Source organism: Marmota monax, unplaced genomic scaffold (genome assembly GCF_021218885.2).
Source record: "Marmota monax isolate L192 unplaced genomic scaffold, Marmota_monax_Labrador192_F-V1.1 WCK01_AAM20220418_F8-fsc00005, whole genome shotgun sequence".
Taxonomy (NCBI): domain Eukaryota; kingdom Metazoa; phylum Chordata; class Mammalia; order Rodentia; family Sciuridae; genus Marmota; species Marmota monax.
The window spans coordinates 28,478,583-28,500,504 of record NW_026692254.1 but is presented as its reverse complement, the minus strand read 5'-3'; the positions used below and the strand labels follow the sequence as shown (position 1 = coordinate 28,500,504).

General features: G+C 36.6%; 1 protein-coding gene and 1 pseudogene across 2 annotated transcripts in view; one reads left to right on the top strand and one right to left on the bottom strand.

Annotated features, from left to right (window-relative positions):
• Blm (BLM RecQ like helicase) overlaps positions 1–21,922 on the top strand; it is a 104,028-nt gene that overhangs the window by 50,966 nt on the left and 31,140 nt on the right. For both annotated transcript variants that reach the window (XM_046437940.2, XM_058577375.1), the window contains 7 exons: positions 2,928–3,060; positions 3,582–4,228; positions 6,571–6,762; positions 10,108–10,226; positions 11,275–11,388; positions 12,403–12,501; positions 13,108–13,256. In XM_046437940.2, the coding sequence (XP_046293896.1) occupies positions 2,928–3,060; positions 3,582–4,228; positions 6,571–6,762; positions 10,108–10,226; positions 11,275–11,388; positions 12,403–12,501; positions 13,108–13,256 (1,453 nt within the window). The remainder of the gene's footprint in view (positions 1–2,927; positions 3,061–3,581; positions 4,229–6,570; positions 6,763–10,107; positions 10,227–11,274; positions 11,389–12,402; positions 12,502–13,107; positions 13,257–21,922) is intronic.
• LOC124089508 (small nucleolar RNA U3) lies at positions 9,994–10,071 on the bottom strand (annotated as a pseudogene).

Genomic DNA, 21,922 nt, shown 5'->3' with positions numbered 1-21,922 from the left:
GGGTCTCACCAAGTTGCTTAATGCCTTGCTTTTGCTAAGATTGGCTTTGAACTCACAATCCTGTCTCAGCCTCCTGCTCCACCGCACCCAGCTATTTTTTAGCTTTTTATAGGATAAAAGATGGAGAAAAGATCTTTTTTTCTCCCCATATTTTTTTTTTATTGGTACATAATAGTTGTATATACTAATGGGGTATTTGAACATACACACCATACACAATACAACAATGTAATTTGGCCACTATCACTCCCCAGCACTTTCTCCTTCCCCCCACCTCCCATCCATCTTTTTTATTTTTTAATTTTGAGACAGGGTTTTGCTAAATTACTGGGTCTGACCTTGATCCTCCTGCCTCAGCCTTCTGAGTCTCTAGGATTATAAGTGTGTGCCACTGTCCCCAGCTGCCAGAGGCACTTCATTCTAGAAATTTGTGTACTTCTATTCTGTAAGTTTTTCTGGTATTATTTATTTTTTATTGTTTTTTTCTTCTCTTTGAATCCTCCTAGAATTTCTATTATTTGTATGTTAGACATCCATTAATTACCTTATCTTTCATCTCTTGCTTTTCTACTTTTTAGGAGATTTTCTCTGTTTTATCTAACTTTTCTATGAAATTTTTCATTTTTATCAGCTCAACTTCCCAGAGCTATTTTTGTTCTCTGAATATTTCTGTGAAGCGCAATACTCTTGTTTGACAGATGCTGAACTTTTTCTTATGGGGGCTGTGTATGTGCACGTTTGTAGTGTTTTCTGTTCTGTCTGCTCGTGTCTTTTATTTTGGTCTCTGAATTTATTGTTAGGGATGTTCCTGAAATATCTGATCTTCTCAGCACTAATTCAGTCCTTACACCAGCCCTTGGAGATAGTTCTCTTATCTTCATCATACATATAAGGAATCTAAGGTACGGAAGAGTTAAATAATTATACATGTTCACAGAATTAGATAGCAGCAGAGCTGGAATTTGAACCCAGCAATCTTGAGGCTTTTGAGCTCACACTGATAACCACTGTACTATGTTTGTCTCTGTGTCATTAAGTTTCACTGATAAATTCATTCCTAGGATAGGGGCATGGACAGAGCCCTACAGAATGCCACTAGAATAGGCCTCTGTCTTAGTTGACATTCATCACCACTTCCTGTTCAACTAGTTACATATCTACCTTCCAATTATATTTTTCTTCCTTTTCCGTGGAATGCAAAAGACAAGGTCTTAATCCAAAAAGGTCAAGGCAGCAAGAGGCAATGGATGGGCATCAGCTCTAGAGCAGGTAGATATTTAATTTTATGTTGAACTTACGTTAAGATCACCAGCCTATAACTTTTGACAGTCACCTTCAACATTTTTTTGAAAATTAGAACAATGTCTGCCTTAATTTTTCATCATCTCTTGTTCACTAGATGCCTCTTATATCAGCAACAGGGTCTCTGAGATCTTACTTATGGATTTCCTATGTAGTCTGAGGTGTAGTGTGTCCACTAGGCAGACCGAGCTCTTTCCCAACTGGGAAGGTATTTGTGTCTATCTTTGAGCCTTTCTTGACTTTCACTATCTTCAGACCAGTACACAATCTCCTTGCATAGAAAACAGAAGTTACATAGGAATTGAGCAGTTCTTCTTTTATCATCTCATACCTCACATCCCTACTTCCTCACAGTCACCAGTAGAAACCCAAATTTCCCACTTCATTCTCATGCAGATGGTTGTCCCCACACTATTCTGTCCTCCCCTGTTCTCTCTTCCTCTCCTCCTCTCCTTCCTGCCCTTTAAAGCCTTCACCAACAGCTTCTGCTGTTGGTTGTAGCCTCTGTGGCCTCATGCTCTTTGAACATTTAATCTCTTTCTTTCCTCGTACCCTGAAAATACCATTTCTCCTAAAGCCCCCAAACTGATTTTTTTTTCCTCCTACATATCACAAGCTCTTGAGGTGGAGCAGACATCTTCTTTGCTTCTTATTGCTACCCTAGACTATTTGTTTTCTTCCATTAACTCCTTTGAAATTCTAATTCCTAGTTATATGGCTTAATAAAAAAAATTGAAATTTATTTTTTAAAAAACAAAGCGCATGGAGCTTGCTGGTTGAATTCCAAACATTATCATCATTTATTCTCCCATACACTTACTTGCCTTTTCTTTCTACTCTTCTGTCACATCTCTCCATCTCAGCCATATCTCATCTCATTCATCTTTATTTTCTGCTTTCCCTTATGCAGATTTTTTTTTTTTTTTTTTTTTTTAAATATTTATTTTCTTTAGTTTTCAGCGGACACAACATCTTTGTTTGTATGTGGTGCTGAGGATCGAACCCGGGCCACACGCATGCCAGGCGAGCGCGCTACCGCTTGAGCCACATCCCCAGCCCCCTTATGCAGATTTTATTCTCAAGCTGTTTGTCCTTCCTGGATGGTAGCAAAGATGGCCACCATCAGCATTTCAGGCTTGTTGAAAAGAGGTGCTCTTTCTCAGTGAAAGTTGAAAGATTTCCAGAGCTCATTCTCCTTGGGCTACCTTATAGCAGATGCCCACTGAAGGAGTAGGACAGAGGAGGCCTCCAAAAAAGTCCAGGTATCGTGCTATGAGCATTCAAGGAAAGCCTGGACCAATCAGGCAGGCCAAAACAAGTGGGGCTCTTGCCTGCCAGCCCTTACCTACATATAATGACATTTATATGTGTAATTAATCAAAAAAATCATAGTGAATTGATAAATTTGTATCTTCCAATGACCTTGCTACCCTAAGAGAAATATTATCATGAAATTAAATGAAAACAGTTATGAGCTCTCATTGGAGATAATCTGATCTCAATTCACAGGCAGATATTAGAACACTATATAGCTGTTTATGGTTTCACATTTTACATGTGTGACTTAAAAGTTTAAGTCTTTATTGTTTTTAAGAAAAAATATTAATAACATAATTGTTTTATAGCTAGACAGATAAATTTAAAGCAGCAGCTTATTCATGTGATGGACCACATCTGCAAATTAGTTGATATGATTCCTGTTGATGATCTGAAAGCTTTGAATTGTGGGAATGAGCTGCTTCAACAGCGGAATATAAGGTATCTTGATTTTTCTCATTCTGAAAAATACCAAATTCATTTCCACTACTCATCAAAAAAAAAAAAAAAAAAAAGCCGGGTGTAGTGGCACATGCCTGTAATCCCAGTGGCTTGGGAGGCTGAAACAAGAGAATTGCAGGTTCAAAGCCAGCCTCAGCAACAGTGAGGCACCAAGCAACTCAGTGAGACACTGTCTCTAATAAAAAACAATAGGGCTGGGGATGTGATTGAGTGTCCCTGAGTTCAATCCCCAGTACCAAAAAAAAAAAAAAAAAAAGGATAGGGCCAGGCCAGCCTTTCTGACCTGGGAATTACATAAGGATAATTGTCATATTTCTGTGTGTTTTAAATTTGTTTGCTTTTCAAACTGTTCCTTTTGCATGTGTATTCAAATTTTTGAGACTGGGAAAAATGAGATATTTTGCCACAATTTCTGTTTGGGTTGAAAACTAAAAATTATTTTGTGACCTACCATAGTAAACTACTTACATTGAATGGGTTGTTTTCTTTTCTCTCTTCAGAAGGAAACTCCTAGCTGAAGCAGATTTTAATGGAAATGATGTCAGTCTTTTTGGTTCAGTGTGGAGACACAGGCCTGCTTCACTTGATAACCCAGTGGAGGGTGATTTCTGCCCAAGGGGGAATTCTGTTAAGGAGTTAAACTTTCCACACCTTCCCTCAAATTCTCTTTCCACTGGGAAATGTTTACTGACCACTACCCCAGAGAAGACAGAATCCTCAGACACCTTGAAGAATCTCTTTGAAAGACCGTTATTCACTTCCCATTTACAGAAGTCCTTTGTAAGTGGCAACTGGGCTGAAACACCAAGGATAGAAAAAAGAAATGAAAGAAATGTTCTTACAAGCACGGCTATAAAAAATCAGAATAAAAACATTGCTTCAAAGAATGACTTAGAAGGAGAAATCCAGGCTTCCTATGATATTGATAATTTTGACATAGATGACTTCGATGATGATGAGGACTGGGAAAATATAATGCATAATTTAACAGCCAGCAAATCCTCCATAGCTGCCTATCATCCTATCAAGGAAGGTAGACCAATTAAATCAGTATCAGAGAAGATTTCTTCAGCCAAGACAATCTGTCTTTCAGTGGCATCTACTGCTGAAAATAAAAGCTTTTCAGAATCAATTCAGAATCACACTGGTAAGTTTAAAATAAATTGAATGCTTAAATATTATAGGAAAACAAAACTGTCCAAAATAGGAATTGTATAAGAAAAAACATAGCAAAAGTCATCATTGCCTGAAAACTACATTGTTTCTATGCAAATTTCTACTGATAATATGCATTACAAATCGAAATTTCAAAAGCAAGATGCTCTTTTGTCTCTGTAGCAGCTGTAGTTTTATAAAATGTATAATTATAACCTATTGTAGTAAAGCCCTAAAATCATTTACAAATGTGCTTTGCCTTTAAATTAACATCTTTAGTCCCTAAAACAATAAAGCTCATTATGAAGGTCAAGTTTTATGGGCATAAAGAAAAAATTTATATGTTAAAATGTATGTGTATCTTAATTTTTTATTTGTTTTAATTAGTTACACATTACAGTATAATGACCTTGACATATCATAATTTGAATCAGATGGTATATAATTTCTCATTTTTCTGAGTGTACAGGTTGCAGAATCATATTGGTCATGCAGTCACATATATACACATAGTAATAATAATGTCTATTTCATTCTACTATCCTTCCTATCCCCCCACAGAAATTTCTTAAAGCCATCAGATTACTTCTTTCAGCCTAGAATCTTTTTCATTCATTCATTCAACAAATATGTGTTAAGTGCTCACAATGTGCCATGTACTGTGCTGGGTCTGGTAATACTCTAAAGATAGATAACAAATATTTCCTCCCCTCTTGGAGCTAACAGTTTAATGAGTTTTTGGAGGAGTGAATTTAGCCACTTTAAAGATCCAGAATAAAGCCAAAATTAATTTTAAAACTTTACATCAGCCCTGTAAAGTTATTACATAGTGCTTTTTAACTGAACCAAGTGTACATGTGCAGAGTTTTATAAACTACAGCTTTCCTATTTTTGCCATTGATGACTTAATACTCGGAGGTTGTACTTGCAGTTACGCCATTGAGCTTTAAAATAGTCATTAATGGATTTATTTTGGTATGTTAGAATGTGTCATACTTGGTGTTTGCAATCATCTTTGAGACAGTTGAGTGTTGGGGTGAGGGTAGCTGCCAGAGCTGGCATGAGTACCTTTGTTCACTACTGAGCCAGAGTTGCCACAGAGAGGATGAAGAGCCAGGAGTGGATGTGAGAGACGTTGTGAAAGAAGAATCTGAGAAGTTCAGATGACTCTGAGGTTTCAGACCCTCAAGACTGAAGTGACTGAGAAAACTATGACACCATTCACAGAAATAGGGGAATCAGGAAGCAGAGTCAGGTTGGAGAAAAGCTGAGGACGGCTATTTTTAAGATTGGTTGACCTTAAAGTGTTGTTAAGTCATTCAGGTAGAAATGTCTTGCAGATGAGTGGAAATGCGTGCAGGATAGGAACTTAGTAGGGTATCAGAAGACATCCAGGCATTTTCTGTGCATGTAGGTTATGTTTAAGATCACAGGACTAGGAAAATTCCAGGTACCTGGAAGCCTTCCAAATTTAAGAGATAAGAAGAGAAATTAGAGTCAGAAAAGGGAATGCAAATCCAGTAGAGGGGCTCAAGGTATATAACTCAGTTGAAGAGAGTGGCCTAACATGCCGGAGGACTGGCAATGTAGCTCAGTGGTAGAGTGTTAGCCTAGTGTACATGACCCCTGGGTTTACGCCCCAGGACCACAAAACATAAAAATGAAGCAAGAAGAAAACTCATGATTACCTTAAAGGTCAAGAAAGAAGAGAAAGAGAATAAATAGTAGGGATAGACACTGTAGAAGTCAATAAAAGAATTGATTTGTTCCCTTAAGAATTTTCTGAAAGCCAGGTGTGGTAGCATATACCTGTAATCCCAAGGATTTGGGAGGCTGAGGCAAGAGGATCACAAGTTCAAAGCCAGCCTCAGCAACTTAGAGAGGCCCTAAGCAACTCAATGAGACCCTGTCTCAAAATAAAACATAACAGGGCTGGGGTTGTGGCTCAGTGGCAAAGCGCTTGCCTAGCATGCATGAGGCACTGGGTTCAATCCTTTGCACCACATATAAATAAATAAATAAATAAATAAAGGTACATCAACAACTAAAAATTATTTTTAAAAATTAAAAATAAAAAAAGAGGGCTAGGGATGTGGCTCACTGGTAAAGCACCCCTTGGTTAAATCCTCAGTACCAAAAAAAAAAAAAAAAAAAGCCGGGGAGCACCCGGGGGTGTCAGGGGATTTTCTCACACTCTTTGGAAAGGAAACCATGTGAACAGTTAAGGTGTGCTGGAGAGAACTAGGTGCACAGTGATCCTGCAGGGGGAATGGTAAATGCTAAAACTGTGTTATTACCTGAATGCACTGATTTTTCTTAACATTGTTTTTCTAGACAACTTGGCGCAGAATTTAGCATCTACAAATCTGAAACACGAGCGTTTCCAAGGTCTCAGTTTTTCTCATACAAAAGAAATGATGAAGATTTTTCATAAAAAATTTGGCCTGCATAATTTTAGAACTAATCAGCTAGAGGCGATCAATGCTACACTGCTTGGTGAAGACTGCTTTATCCTAATGCCCACTGGTATGTATTTTTAGATATAAATTGGCAGGAATCCATTGGCAGATGTTAAATGAAAGCCCTTTAATAGAAATAAAAAGAACACCTACACAGTATTTCTATTGTTCAGGGACCTCTTAAACCTCCCATGCCATAGTAAGAAAGTGTTTCACCTCCTATCTATTCTAGTTGTTGACAGGATAAAGTTTATAGCTCTTTAAGATCTTTTTTCTTTCTGAGTAGGAGGATGGGTGCTGGAGATTGAACCCAGGGGTGCTCTAACACTTAGCTACATCCCCAGCCCTTTTTATTTATTTATTTATTTATTTATTTTCGTATTGATTGATTGATTAAGACAGGATCTCACTAAGTTGCCCAAGCTAGTCTTGAACTTGCAGTTCTCCTGCCTCAGCCTCCCAAATCACTGGGATTATACGCTTGTGTCACCATGCCCATTTTTAACTTAAAATTTATTGTATTTGACTTGATCTAGAATTTTTCTTTTTTTCTAATCTAAATAAGACTTGAAAAGTGAACCAAAAAAAAAAAATCACCGTCAAATACCAGAACTAGGCGCTGGGGTTGTGGCTCAGTGGTAGAGTGTTTGCCTACCTAGCACGTGTGAGTCACTGGGTTCGATCCTGAGCACCACATAAAAATAAACAAAATAAAGATATTATGTTTGTCTATGACTAAAAAAAAAAAAAATCAGAACCATTTTGGGAATTTATTTCATCAGGTTTGGTATAGTGGCCTGGGATTAAAGTGTAGCTCTTGCTTATGAACAGCATGACCATGGGCAAGACACTTCACCCCCTTTACCCATTTCCTTTGTATCCATAGGGATAAATAATAAAGTTCTTGCTTCACAGTGTCATGAAGATTAAATGTAAAGCGTTGAATGCTGTTTTTTCTTGGCTCCAGTTTCAAAAAGTCCAAGACTTTTCGTTATGTTAGTAAAGCTATAACAGCTGTCCTATGATTTGTAGCCATATATATAAGAATATGAAATAAAATGTTAGGTTAGGAAGTAGGGAGAATTTGGAGTTTCAGTCCCTACTTGTAGTCCTCTGTTGTTTGCTTGCCTTGTTTTATGAAATTTAAATGATATAAGCTTAGTAATCAGCATTTCAAATTTTATTAACATGTTGTCACTCTACCTTCTATTTTATTCTTAATTTAGTACTTGAAAACTCTATTACTGGAAGGCTGGGGATGTGGCTCAAGCACGGCCCGGGTTCAATCCTCAGCACCACATACAAACAAAGATGTTGTGTCCGCCGAGGACTAAAAAATAAATATTAAAAACAAAACAAAACAAAAAAACTCTATTACTGGAAAGGACCCTGGTATAAGCCACTGATTCTCAGAGGTTTTTATGGTCCTTTAAGGTTTTAAGGGGATGTTTTTTAAGTCCTCTAAGTGGACTGAAGGTGTAGCTCAGTGGAGGAATGCTTGCCTAGCACATGCAAGGTCCTGGGTTGGACCCTTAGCACTGCAAAAACAAAAACAAAAAAAAAAAAAAACAAAGTAAATTAAGGTCCTTCCTTAATTTCAACTTCTTCGCTTACATGTACATGTGCACACATACGCGCGCGTGCACACACACACACATTTCAGATAAGGTTTCTTTTAGACAAAAATAGTTTTTTTAAGTACTGATCTAGTACATTTTATAGTTGATAAAATTGAGGGAGGACAAGTAAGATTAAATAGCATCTCATAGTCCTACAACTATGAACACACATACAACTATGATTATTAATAAACTAATAAGCAGGTCTCTTTATTCTCAGTATCCTTTTGTTTCCTTGACATTTCTACATATATACCAAAATGAAATTCATATGAAAAAGAAGAAATATAATATATAGTTTGAAAAAAGCTAAGGTCCTAAAACAGCCTCTGCCATTAGTAGATAGGTAAAATTGAAAATTAATTGCTACGTAATCATTTTAGTCAGCTTGAAATGTGTACTTTGGGCTGGAATGCTTGCCTAGGGCAGATGCCTTGTTATCATAATCTCCAGCACAGCAAGCAAAAACAAAAACATAATTTGGTTTACTGTCCTGTTGATTTGAGTGAGAGTTACATAGCAACAATTGTTTTGGTCTTTTGAAATTTCTTTTCAACTTCTGCTCATACCTACAAATGTAGTCTCTCCTTTTATTTCAAAGTGAGATTGGGACTGTTCTTACTGATGAGAGTACTGGGAGTTCAAGCTATGACAGTCAGTGTCAGAAGGCCCATAATGATTTTAAAAAGCTGAGATCTTGAAAGTGACTTCTGGATCATAGAGACATACTGATCAATGTGTTTTTGATTTTCAGTTTTGTATATTTTATTATATTCTAGTTCTTAAAAAATAAATTTTAGAGGTGGATTGTGGCTTAGTGGTAGAGCGCTCGCCTAGCATATGTGGGGCTCTGGGTTCAATCTTCAGCACCACGTAAAAATAAATAAATAAAATAAAGGTATCATATCCAACTACAACTAAATGTGCGTGTGTGTTTATTAAAAATAAATAAATAAATTTTATGGGGGTGGGGTTGTGGCTCAGTGGTAGAGTGCCTGCCTAGCACATGTGGGGCGCTGAGTTCAATCCTCAGCACCACAATAAATAAATAAATAAATATGAAGTTTTTATATCCATCTGTAACTAAAAAATATTTAAAAATAAATAAATTAAGAAGAAATTATTTTAATCCTAGGATCATGGTTTTTAGAGATCTCTTATATTGCTAGAAATAAAAAAACTTGCTATGTTTAAGTGTCCCAGGTAGACCTTTTAAGTAATTCCATTGTATTTAAGTATTTTTGCCCTGATTCATGCTTTTGCTGTTGCACGTGCTTGTATAAGAAGCCCTAAAAGACATTTTTATGCTTTATTTAAATTGCTCATTCAAAGCCAGCCTCAGCAACTGAGTGAGGCCTTAAGCAACTTAATGAGACTCTGTCTCCAAATAGAAAAACAAAAAGGGATGAGGATGTGGCTCAGTGGTAAAGCATCTCTGGTTTCAGTCCCAGCACCAAAATTAATTAATTAATTAACTGCTTGAATAGTTTGGCTCAGGGGTACAGCAAATTGGACCATGAACAATATCACTTGATATCCTATCAACTATTTTGATTATTATATGTGGTTTCCCTTATAACTTTTACCTTCGTTCTCTCAAGATAAAAGCTGACAGATTTTTTTTTAATATTAAAACACTTTATGAAACAATGTATATGTAGCATGATGGCATAGGATGTATTTTATTGGTACTGTACATGATCAGAAAAACTTCTCCAGTAACAAACTATAGAAATGACCCCTGAAAGTATGGTCTTGCTGACAAATTTTTTTTTTTTTCGTTTCTCTTTTAGGAGGTGGTAAAAGTTTGTGTTACCAGCTGCCTGCCTGTGTTTCTCCTGGGGTCACTATTGTCATTTCTCCCTTGAGATCACTAATAATAGATCAAGTCCAAAAGCTGACTTCCTTGGATGTAAGTTATAACATACGAATACTAATAAAAGTATACCTTCTACTGAATTACGTTTCAGTGTACTAGATAACTTTTTTATTAAATAATTCATGAATTATAATAATAAAGCATAACAGTTAAGTTGTACAGTTAAACACAAACAAGCATTTGAAAATTCTGATACAGGTAATGGTGTGTAAAATTCAATCTTTTATTCTTTTATGAGAATTATTTTAGTAAGAGCTTTTAGTCTATATTTTCTAGTATATATATATATATATATTTTTTTTTTACTAATATAAAGAGATTTCTCTTTTTACGGTGGCCGGATCAGCATGGTTCTCTTTCCAGTGTGTCTTGAAGTGCATGCATATGTGCATGCCCACATACATATATCCTTTTTCTTCAGGGCTCAGTTGACGGAAATATATGACTACATTCTACTATATTCTTCATATTAATATAGCCATACATAGGACTCAAATCTCTTGGACACTAAATTCATATTTATCTTATTTACAAATGTGAAAAGTAAATCAAAGAAAAGGTAATAAGCAGGGCTGGGGCTGGGGCTGGGTCTCAGCAGTAGAGCACTCAGTTAGCATTTGTGAGGCCCTGGGTTTGATCCTCAGCACCACATAAAAATAAATAAATAAAATAATGGTATTATGTCCAACTACAACTATAAAATGAGTATTTAAGGGCTGGGGATGTGGCTCAAGTGGTAGCGCGCTCGCCTGGCATGCGTGCGGCCCGGGTTCGATCCTCAGCACCACATACAAACAAAGATGTTGTGTCTGCTGAGAACTGAAAAATAAATATTAAAAAATTCAAAAAAAAATGAGTATTTAAAAAAAAGAAAAGTTAATAAGCAATGGGAAGGCTGTTGTAAGTTATACTTAATAAGGGTTTTTCCAAAATGTGTGTCCTCATTATTTGTTATTGTAGTGAGATACATTTCCTTTGATAGATCTGATATGACTTGTAAAATATTTATAAAACCTAAAAGTAAATAAACTTTTGTCAGATGAATGTATAAAATTTAAATGTTTGTTACTTTTACACTTAGATTCCAGCTACATATCTGACAGGTGATAAGACTGACTCAGAAGCTACAAGTATTTATCTCCAATTATCAAAAAAAGACCCAATTATAAAACTTCTGTATGTTACTCCAGAGAAGGTTTGTGTATTTATATAATTATTTTTAAATATAATATTTAAAGCCACTAGAATTATATATTTTTAAAACTTTGACATCATTTTTGATGTATAGTATATTGCAAAGAATTCCTGTAGGGCTGGGGATGTGGCTCAAGTGGTAGCGCACTCGCCTGGCATGCATGCGGCCCGGGTTCAATCCCCAGCACCACATACAAACAAAGATGTTGTGTCCGCCGAAAATTAAAAAATAAAATATTAAAATTCTCTCTCTCTCTCTCTCTCTTTAAAAAAAAAAAAAAAAGAATGCCTGTAAACATTTCACCCAGAAACCCTAAAGGAAAACATTTCACTCTAATTACTTTATCATTCTTTCTATTTTTTTTTTCCTCAAACATTTGATTTAGATAGTAGGTACCGTATCACAAGGAAAAGCTTTCCCTTTAATTGAACGTATTTATTTCTATCAGTATGAATTCATGGATTCTTAATTTATTCAGTGGGTTACAATCAATTATCATTCTGTATTTTGACATTCTCTTTGTCCTAGATTTGACCAGTGAGAGTGCTCCATCAAGCTGGCTTCTATGTCCTCTTCCTGTGTCCCTTTCAAGATGTGGGTGCTACATGTGCTTGTTGCTACTGGGATGTCATTTCTACTAGGCCTTGTCATGGACAAAGCTACAAAATACATACATACTTATATCTATATGTACAATATATTCACACATGTGATTTTTTTCCCCAAACAACATGCACAAACATAACACATATCTGTAACCCCATTAACAGTGTAAACATGTGTTGGACCATGTATTGAGGCAGAAAAATGTAACTTAATAAGTAAACTGTTGGCTAAACATGGATGAATGTCTAAAATATCTGATTTGCTATTTTCTATTACTTTTGCTGTTCTCTTCATGAATTGAAATAAGAGCCAATTTTATGTCAGGGTTTTAATACTGCTTAACTGTAATGGAACTTAGCAAAACTATTCAAGTGCTGTGTTTAAATGTCTCGTGTATTTCTGGGCCAGGTCTGTGCCAGTAACCGGCTGATTTCCACTCTGGAGAATCTGTATGAGAGGAAGCTCTTGGCACGTTTTGTTATTGATGAAGCACATTGTGTGAGTCAGGTAAATACTGTTTTTTGTTTGTTTGTTTGTTTGTTTTTGCCGGAGGAGGGTGCCAGGGATTGAACTCCAGGCACTCAATCACTGAGCCACATCCCCAGAACTATTTTTATAATTTATTTAGAGATAGGATCTCACTGATTTGCTTAGTGCCTTGTTTTTGCTGAGGCTGACTTTGCACTCTTTTTTTTTTTTTTAATATTTATTTATTTTTTTAGTTTTCAGTGGACACAACATCTTTGTTTGTATGTGGTGCTGAGGATCGAACCCGGGCCGCACGCATGCCAGGCGAGCGTGCTACCGCTTGAGCCACATCCCCAGCCCTGACTTTGCACTCTTGATCTTCCTGCCTCAGCCTCCTGAGCTGCTGGGATTACCGGCCTGCACCACTGTGCCTGGCTTACATACTGTTTTTATGTCTTAGAAAATCATTAAATTTGTGCTACCAATAGTATATATTTGTATATCTTCAGAATCGAAGAAAACCCCACATTGAGTGAACTGTTGTACTGTTTCATTGAAGAATAAAGTGGTTCTTTATATTCACTAGTGTTCTTTTTATATAAAGAAAAGCTAAATAATCTGAAAAGCAGTATTTTTTTCAACTAGTGGGGACATGATTTTCGTCAAGATTACAAAAGAATGAATATGCTTCGTCAGAAGTTTCCTTCTGTTCCAGTAATGGCTCTTACTGCCACAGCGAATCCCAGAGTACAGAAAGATATCCTCACTCAGCTGAAGATTGTGAGGCCTCAGGTGTAAGTAACAACTTAAAGTCATATATTTTAAAACCTTAGGGCAGTGGTTAGCAGAGTTTCTGCACATTAGAATCACCTGTGAAGCCCAAAGTCTCAGTACCCAGGTTGTACCTAGACCAGCTAAATCAGAATATTTGGCTCTGGAAGCCAGGGTGGGATTTGTTTTGTTTGTATTTTGGGCTTTTTGGTTCATTTGTTTAATCCTCAACTGATTCCGATGTGCAACAGTTTGGCAACTAGGGCCTAAGGGCTTTTCTTCACTTAGCAAAAGTAAAACTCTATCCCAACACCAACTCTGGAAATGGGGGTAATTTGCATGTTGCACCTATGGACCCTGGTATACTCCCAGTAATAAAGTACCTTTAACTTTGTCTTCATCTGAGCCACAACATACTTTTTTTTTTTTTTAGAGAGAGTGAGAGAGAGAGAGAATTTTTTAAATATTTTTTAATATTTATTTTTTAGTTTTCGGCAGACACAACATCTTTGTTTGTATGTGGTGCTGAGGATCGAACCCGGGCCGCACGCATGCCAGGCCAGCGCGCTACCGCTTGAGTCACATCCCCAGCCCCACAACATACTTCTTGTTGCCATCAAATCCATAATTATTTAATAACCAAAACCACTATAAAAATTATTCCAGCAGGGAGGAGTGGCGTATGCCTGTAATCCCAGCAATTTATGAGGCTGAGGCAGGAGGATTGCAAGTTTGAGGCCAGCCTCAGTGATGCCTAGACAACTTAGCAATACTCGGTCTCAAAGTAAAAAGGTCTGGGGATGTGGCTCAGGAGTTAAGTTATTCCTGTGTGTGGATTCAAGTTGTACTGGATTATTTTGTACTTCTACCTGAGTTTGATGAGTCATGCATTCTTCATTAGGTTCATTCACTCAGCAAATATTTTATTTAAAATGTGTTTGTGGTGCTGGGCTTAGTGGCACCCTCCTGGAATCCCAGCAGCTCAGGAGGCTGAGGCAGAAGGATCGTAAGTTCAAAGCCAGACTGAGCAACTTAGCAAGGCTCTAAGCAACTTACTGAGACCCTATCACAAAATAAAAGGGTTGAGGATGTGGCTCGGTGGGAAGTGACTCTGGATTCAATCCCTGGTACCAAAAAGAAAAAAAGTGTTAAATATTTTTTCCTTCTAATTTGTTAACATTGCTTTCAGTAAGGTATAGACATTAATGTGGAATGCCAAAAGAGGTAATGACAAAACAGAAAACAGCTTTTGTTCATTTGAAAATACACAAACTGGACATGGTGGCACACATCTGTAATTTAGCTCCTTAGGGAGCCAAGACAAAAGGATCACTTGGGGTCGTGAGTTTGAGATTCACCTGAGCAACATAGCAAGACCCTGTTTTTCAAAAAAGAAGATGGGGCTGTGGTTGTGGCTCAGTGGTAGAGTGTTTGCCTAGCATATGTGAGGCACTGGGTTCAGTTCTTAGCACTACATATAAATAAGTGAATAAAATAAATGTCAATCAGTGTCTAAAATATATATGTGTGTGTGTGTTGTGAGTGTATAACATTTTGATATGATGACATACTGCTACTCAAAGAGACTGAGGCAGGAGGATTGCTTAAGCCCAGGAATTCAGGGCCAACCTGAGCAACATAGCAAGACCTTCTCTCTTAAAAAAAAAAAAAAAAAAAAAAAGAAAAGACAGACCAGTTGGCTCTATCAATAGTGTAAGAAATAAAAATAACAACAATATCTCTTACAGAGTTAAGAGCAGAACTGAAAGTTCCATGTGAAGGATATGAAGTGGTTCATGAGATTAAGATACCTGCAAGGGCCTTTGCAGATTAAACTGGCAGCTTCTAAATTATCTGATCAAAAACAGGTCCCAAAGCAATTTGGATTTCTTCCAGCCTTTAAGTTGTTTGGTTCCAGCCTAAAACATATAGTACTAATAATCATACTGAAGGGCAAGAATTTTAGAGTCCTCAGAATTGTGTGTATGTGATCACAAAATTTGGAATTCAGTATTTTAATTTACTCTCACTTGAAGAGAAGTGTTTGTATAAAATTTGGAGGGGTATTTTGCTCCCATAATTTCTATGTATTATAGACTATATTTAAGATATAGTTGAGGTTCTTTATTAGACTATATGCTAGAAATTTTTTCTACGCTGATCTATAACATTTTTTCTTTTCTTTTTTTTTTTTTTTCTTTCTTTCTTTTTTTGTACAGGATTGAACCCAGGGGCACTTAACCACTGAGCCACATCTCTAGTCTTTTTATATTTTGTTTGTTTATTTTTTGAGACAGAGTCTCACTAAGTTGTTTAGGGCCTTGCTAAATTACTGAGGCTAGCTTTGAACTTGCAGTCCTCCTGCCTCAACCTCCTGAGTTGCTGGGATTACAGGTATATGCCACCATACCTGGCATTTTTTTCTTTTTCTAACAGGCACTATTTTTAAGCTCTTTCTACCTGATTATGCCAAATGCAGTCTCTGGGTTTTCTTTTTTGTGGGGGCCATGGGCATTTTAGGCAAGTACTGTGCCACTAAGCTACATCCCCAACCCTGTTTTGTTTTGTTCATTTTTAATCAGTTACATAAACCAAGTTTTCAGTGCTATATAGGACAAGGGGGAGAAAAGAAGAAGAAATAGGGAAGAAAAAAAAAGTTTGCCGTTTATTTGTCAGGTATTTTACACTTTTCTAATTTTCTCTTTGAACTCATATTTTCCTTTTATTTTCCCCCACAGAATTTTTACTTACTCTGTCATTCTTAACTGTAAAAAAAAAAAAATTATATATATATATTTGTCTTCTAATTTTATACCAGAATTTTCATCTGGTTTGAATTATTAAAATCATTAGTCATGCTGAACATAATGGAACACACCTGTAATCTCAATGACTTGAGAGGCTGAGGCAGGAGGATTTTGCAAGTTCAAGGCCATCCTTGACAATTTACCCGACCCTGTCTCAAAATAAAAAGGACTGAGGATATAGCTCAGTTGTAATGCACCCCTAAGTTCAGTCCCTAGAGGTAAAATAAAATAAAATCATTCATCATTCATAATTGATTGGATAACTTAAATATATATATATATTTTTTTTTTTTTTTTTTTTTAATATTTATTTTTTAGTTTTCGGCGGACACGACATCTTTGTATGTGGTGCTGAGGATCGAACCCGGGCCGCACACATGCCAGGCGAGCGCGCTACCGCTTGAGCCACATCCCCAGCCCCCTTAAATATATTTTTAAAACAGTTCTTAAGGGCTGGGGTTGTGGCTCAGTGGTAGAGTGCTTGCTTGGCATGTGTGAGACACTGGGTTCGATTCTCAGCACCACATATAAATAAATAAAATACAGGTCTAATGACAACTAAAAAAAAAAATCTTAAGCATAAAGTTTGATTGATAATATGTTTCCTAATGAGACAGTATTTTTTATTTTTCAGTTCACATATCTATGGATGAATTGAATCAGTTTTTATTTCTTATAAGACTGAGAAATGTTGCTTACATAAACATGTGGATGGAAATGGAAGGCATTTTATGATAGCACATCATGATGTCATCAAAAATTATTTCTAATGATCTTTTAGCTGACAACTCAATTAGGTCTGTCAAACTTCGTGGGAGGCAAAAAGTTGGAAGCTATTGGGCAAAATAAGCAAAATCATTAGTTATTCACTTTACTTTTTCCAGGAAATATACCCTTTAAAAAGTCTTTACTAGGAACTATCTAATGGCTATTAAGTATTTTTGTCAATCTTTCAATAAAAACCCTCTACCTTATATCTAATATATTTGAAAGAGGGAAATCAAAATCCTGTTGGTTTCAGTATACCTTATAAAATTTTTTTTTAATGCTTTTTTTTTTTTAACTTCCCCTTCACTAGGGATTGAACCCAGGGATACTCTGCCACTGAACTGTATTCCCAGCCCTTTTGAAAAATTGAGACAGAGTGTCACTAAGTTGCTGAGGCTAGCCTCAAACTTGGAATCTTCCTCCCTGAGCCTCCCAAGTCACTGAGATTACATGATGTGCCTCCGTGCCTTGTGACACAATGGTTGATGTGCTGTTTTATGTGTGTGTGTGTGCGTGTGCATGTGTGTGTGTGCGCGCACGCTCTAGGGGCTGAACCCAAGGCATTATATCTTCTAGGTAAATGCTGTACCACTGAGCCACATCCCCAGCTATGATATGCTTTTATTTTTTGGTACTAGAGATTGAACCCAGGGGCACTTGGCACTTAACCACTGAGTCACATCCCATTCTTTTTTTTTTTTTTTTTTTCAGATAGGGTCTCTCTAAGTTGAGTACTTGCCTACCATGCATGAGGTACTGGGTTCATTCCCCCTAGCACCACATAAAAAAATAAAATAAAGGTATTGTGTTCCATCTACAACTAAAAAATATATTTTAAAAAATAAAAATAAACAACAAATAAAGGCATTCTGACCATCTGCAACTATCCAAAAACATTTTTTAATTTAATTCACATAAACTCTTTAGTAAACAGCCCTATGACAACTGTCTCAGTTTCAAAAGCAACAGCAGCTGAGCACAAGTTGACTGCATTTTCTCACACCTCACTTTCAAATGACACAAATTTGATACTCTGGACCTGATGATATTTAATTGCAACATTCAATACAAACTTAGTCAAGATACAGTGGAATACAGATGGTTTTTAAAAAAATCTTTAATGTGATATAATTCACACATGATAAAATTCATCAACTTACAAGGTACAATTTAGTGGATTTTTTTGTATGTTCACAGAATTTTGCACCCATCCCCACGATCTAAATTAACTAAATTGTATTTTGAATTATGTCACAAATGGAAAAAAAATTCAAATTATGTTCCAGATCTTTTTTTTTTTTTAATTTTTTAATATTTATTTTTCAAGTATCGGCGGACACAACATCTTTGTTTGTATGTGGTGCATGAGGATCGAACCCGGGCCGCACATATGCCAGGCAAGCGCGCTACCACTTGAGCCACATCCCCAGCCCCCCAGATCTTTTTTAATAATGGTTTTATTGAGATATAATGCACATATCTTACCATCCACATGTTTACAATCAATCTAGTAGTATGTGGTATATTTGGAATTGTGCAGCATCACCACAGTTTTAAAACATTCTGTCACCCCTCAAAAACACTGTTACCCACCAGGCACAGTAGCACATGCCTGTAATCCCAGCTGCTCTGGAGGCTGAGACTTTTTTTGTAAATTCAAGGCCATCCTCAGCAACTAAGCATGACACTAAGCAACTTAGTGAGACCCTATCTGAAAAAATTGAACTTGTAGGATTGCAAGTTCAAGGCCAGCCTCAGCAATTTAGCAAGGCCCTACACAACTATTTTGAGACCTGTCCCAAAATAAAAAGGGGCTGGGTTAATCACCCTTGTGTTCAATCCCTGGTACAAAAAAACCCATTATCCAATAGCAGTCCAATAACCTTACCCCTCACATCTCCCTACCAGTCTTGGACAACCACTGATTTACCTTCTATGGGGAGATAGATGGTTTCTATAAACAGAATCACTCTATGTCATCTTTTGTGACTTTCTTCTTTTACTTGGCATAATATTTTCAAGGTTTGTTTCTAGGAGGAAGAGCAGGAAGAAAAGATTAACATTAAACAGATACATGAGGTGGGATGGAAAGGGAGAGAAAAGGGAAGTTGCATGGTAATGGAGGGAGACCCTCATTGTTATACAAAATTACATATAAGAGGTTGTGAGGGGAATGGGAAAATAAACAAGGAGAGATATGAATTACAGTGGATGGGGTAGAGAGAGAAGATGGGAGGGGAGGGAGGGGGGATGGTAGAGGATAGGAAAGGTAGCAGAATACAACAGTTACTAATAGGGCATTATGTAAAAATGTGGATGTGTAACAGATGTGATTCTGCAATCTGTATTTGGGGTAAAATTGGGAGTTCATAACCAACTTGAATCTAATGTATGAAATATGATATGTCAAGAGCTTTATAATGTTTTGAACAACCAATAAAAAAAATTTAAAAAAAAATGAATAATGCTGTTATGAACATAAATGTACAAGTTCTTATGCAGACATGTGTTTTCATTTCTCTTGGGTATATTATATCCAGGAGTGGAATTGTTGTGTTCTATGATAACTCTGAGTTTTGCCTTTTTGTTTTGTTTGTTTGTTTGTTTGTTGCTGGGGATTAAAACCAGGGATCTTAAACCACTGAGATGCATCCCCAGTCTTTCATTTAGTTTTTTTTTATTTTGAGATAGGATCTTGAAAAGCTGCTGAATGTCTCACTAAATTGCTGACACTGGCCTTGAACTTGTGGTCCTCCTGCCTCAGCCTTCCAAGTTACTGAGATTACAGGCATGCACCACTGTGCCTGGCTGTGTGTTTCACCTGTTAAAGAAACTGCCATGCTGTTTTCTAGAGCACCTGTACCATTTTACATTCCCATTAGCAGAGTATGAGAATTCTGATTCCACATCCTTCTAAATATGTTTTCTTTACTTTTATTTTTATTGATTTTATTTTTTAAATACATGACAACGGAATGCATTACAATTCTTATTACACATAAAGAGCACAATTTTTCATATCTTTGTATATAAAGTATGTTCACACCAGTTCATGTCTTTATACATGTACTTTGTTTTTGTTTTTTGCATTGTAATTCTTATTACACATACATCACAATTTTTCATATCTCTGTTTATATATAAAGTAGGTTGACACCCAATTCGTGTCTTCATACATGTACTTTGGATAATGATGTCCATCACATTCCACCATCCTTGCTGATCCCTGGCCTCCTCCCTTTCCTTCCCTCCCCTCTTCCCTATCTAGAATTCATTTTCCTCCCATGTTCCCCCTACCTACCCCACTATGAGTCAGCCTCTTTATATCAGAAAACATTCGGCATTTGTTTTTTTTTGAGATTGGCTAACTTCACTTAGCATTATCTTCTCCAGCGCCATCCATTTACCTGCAAATGCCATGATTTTATTCTCTTTTATTGCTGAGTAATATTCCATTGTGTATATATACCACATTTTTTTTTTTATCCATTCATCCACTGAAGGGCATCTAGGTTGGCTCCACAGTTTAGCTATTGTGAATTGTGCTGCTATAAACATTGATGTGGCTGTGTCCTGGTAGTATGCTGTTTTTAAATCCTTTGGGTATGGTCTGAGGAGAGGGATAGCTGGGTCAAATGGCAGTTCCTTTTCCAGATTTCCAAGGAATCTTTATACTGCTTTCCATATTGGCTGCACCAATTTGCAGTCCCACCAGCAATGTATGAGTGTGCCTTTTTCCCCCACATCCTTGCCAACACTTATTGTTGTTTGTCTTCATAATAGCTGCCATTCTGACTGGAGATGAAATCTTAGAGTAGTTTTGATTTGCATTTCTCTGATTGCTAAAGATGATGAGCAGTTTTTCATATATTTGTTGATTGATTGTATATCCTCTTCTGAGAAGTGTCTGTTCAGGTCCTTGGCCCGTTTGTTGATTGGATTTTTTTTGGTGCTTAGCTTTTTTTATTTATTTATTTTTTTAAAGAGAGAGAGAATTTTTAATATTTATTTTTTAGTTTTCGGCGGACACAGCATCTTTGTATGTGGTGCTTAGCTTTTTGAGTTCTTTATATACCCTAGAGATTAGTGCTCTATCTGATGTGTGCTAGGTAAAGATTTGCTCCCAGGATGTAGGCTCTCTTAAACATGTTTTCATCTCTCCTTTTGACCCAAACTATTTTTAATATTTTACTAAATAAAACACTTTTCTGAGATAAAACTATTTTTAAGTGCAGAGAAAGTCATCGTCACTTCAGTATTCATATGGACAGGAATACTTGTACACCATAGTTCAAATCAGCTCAAATAAATTTTAAGATTTTTCTTCATCATTTGTATTTGTTGTAAGGCAGGTCTTTTATGCCATAATTTTATCTGGACTGCAGTTTCCTTTGCTGTAATAACAACTGTAAATAATTGCCTAAGAATAATGAAAATAGTCCTAGAAGGAGCTGAGGGTGTATGTAGCTCAATGGTGGAACACATGCTTAGCATCCCTGAGGATCTGGGTTTAATCCCCAGAACAAAAAAAAAAATGGCCAATGGATGTATCATTCTTTTATCTATCATCTTTTTTTTTGCCAGTCTGCTACATAATCTTCTATCATTTGAAACACTAAAAGAATTCCAGCTGTTCTGTACATATAAATAAAAGCTGGTTTTGTTTAACGGTTAGTTTCACAAGTCACAAAGTGACAGTGGTCAGGGATAAAACAGCATCCAAAGGTGGAGATCATCTTTACTTCACTACTTTACTCTCGGTCTATTTGAAATCAGAACTCCAATGAGGGCCAAAATGCTTCATTTCCAATGTTATTCTTTTTTTTTTTTTTTTAATATTTATTTTATTTTTTTAGTTTTCGGCAGACACAACATCTTTGTTTGTATGTGGTGCTGAGGATCGAACCCGGGCCGCACGCACGCCAGGCGAGCGCGCTACCACTTGAGCCACATCCCCAGCCCTTTTTTTTTTTTTTTTTTAAGAGAGAGAGAATTTTTCAATATTTATTTTCTAGTTTTCGGCGGACACAACATCTTCGTTTGTATGTGGTGCTGAGGATTGAACCCGGGTCGCACGCATGCCAGGCGAGCACGCTACCGCTTGAGCCACATCC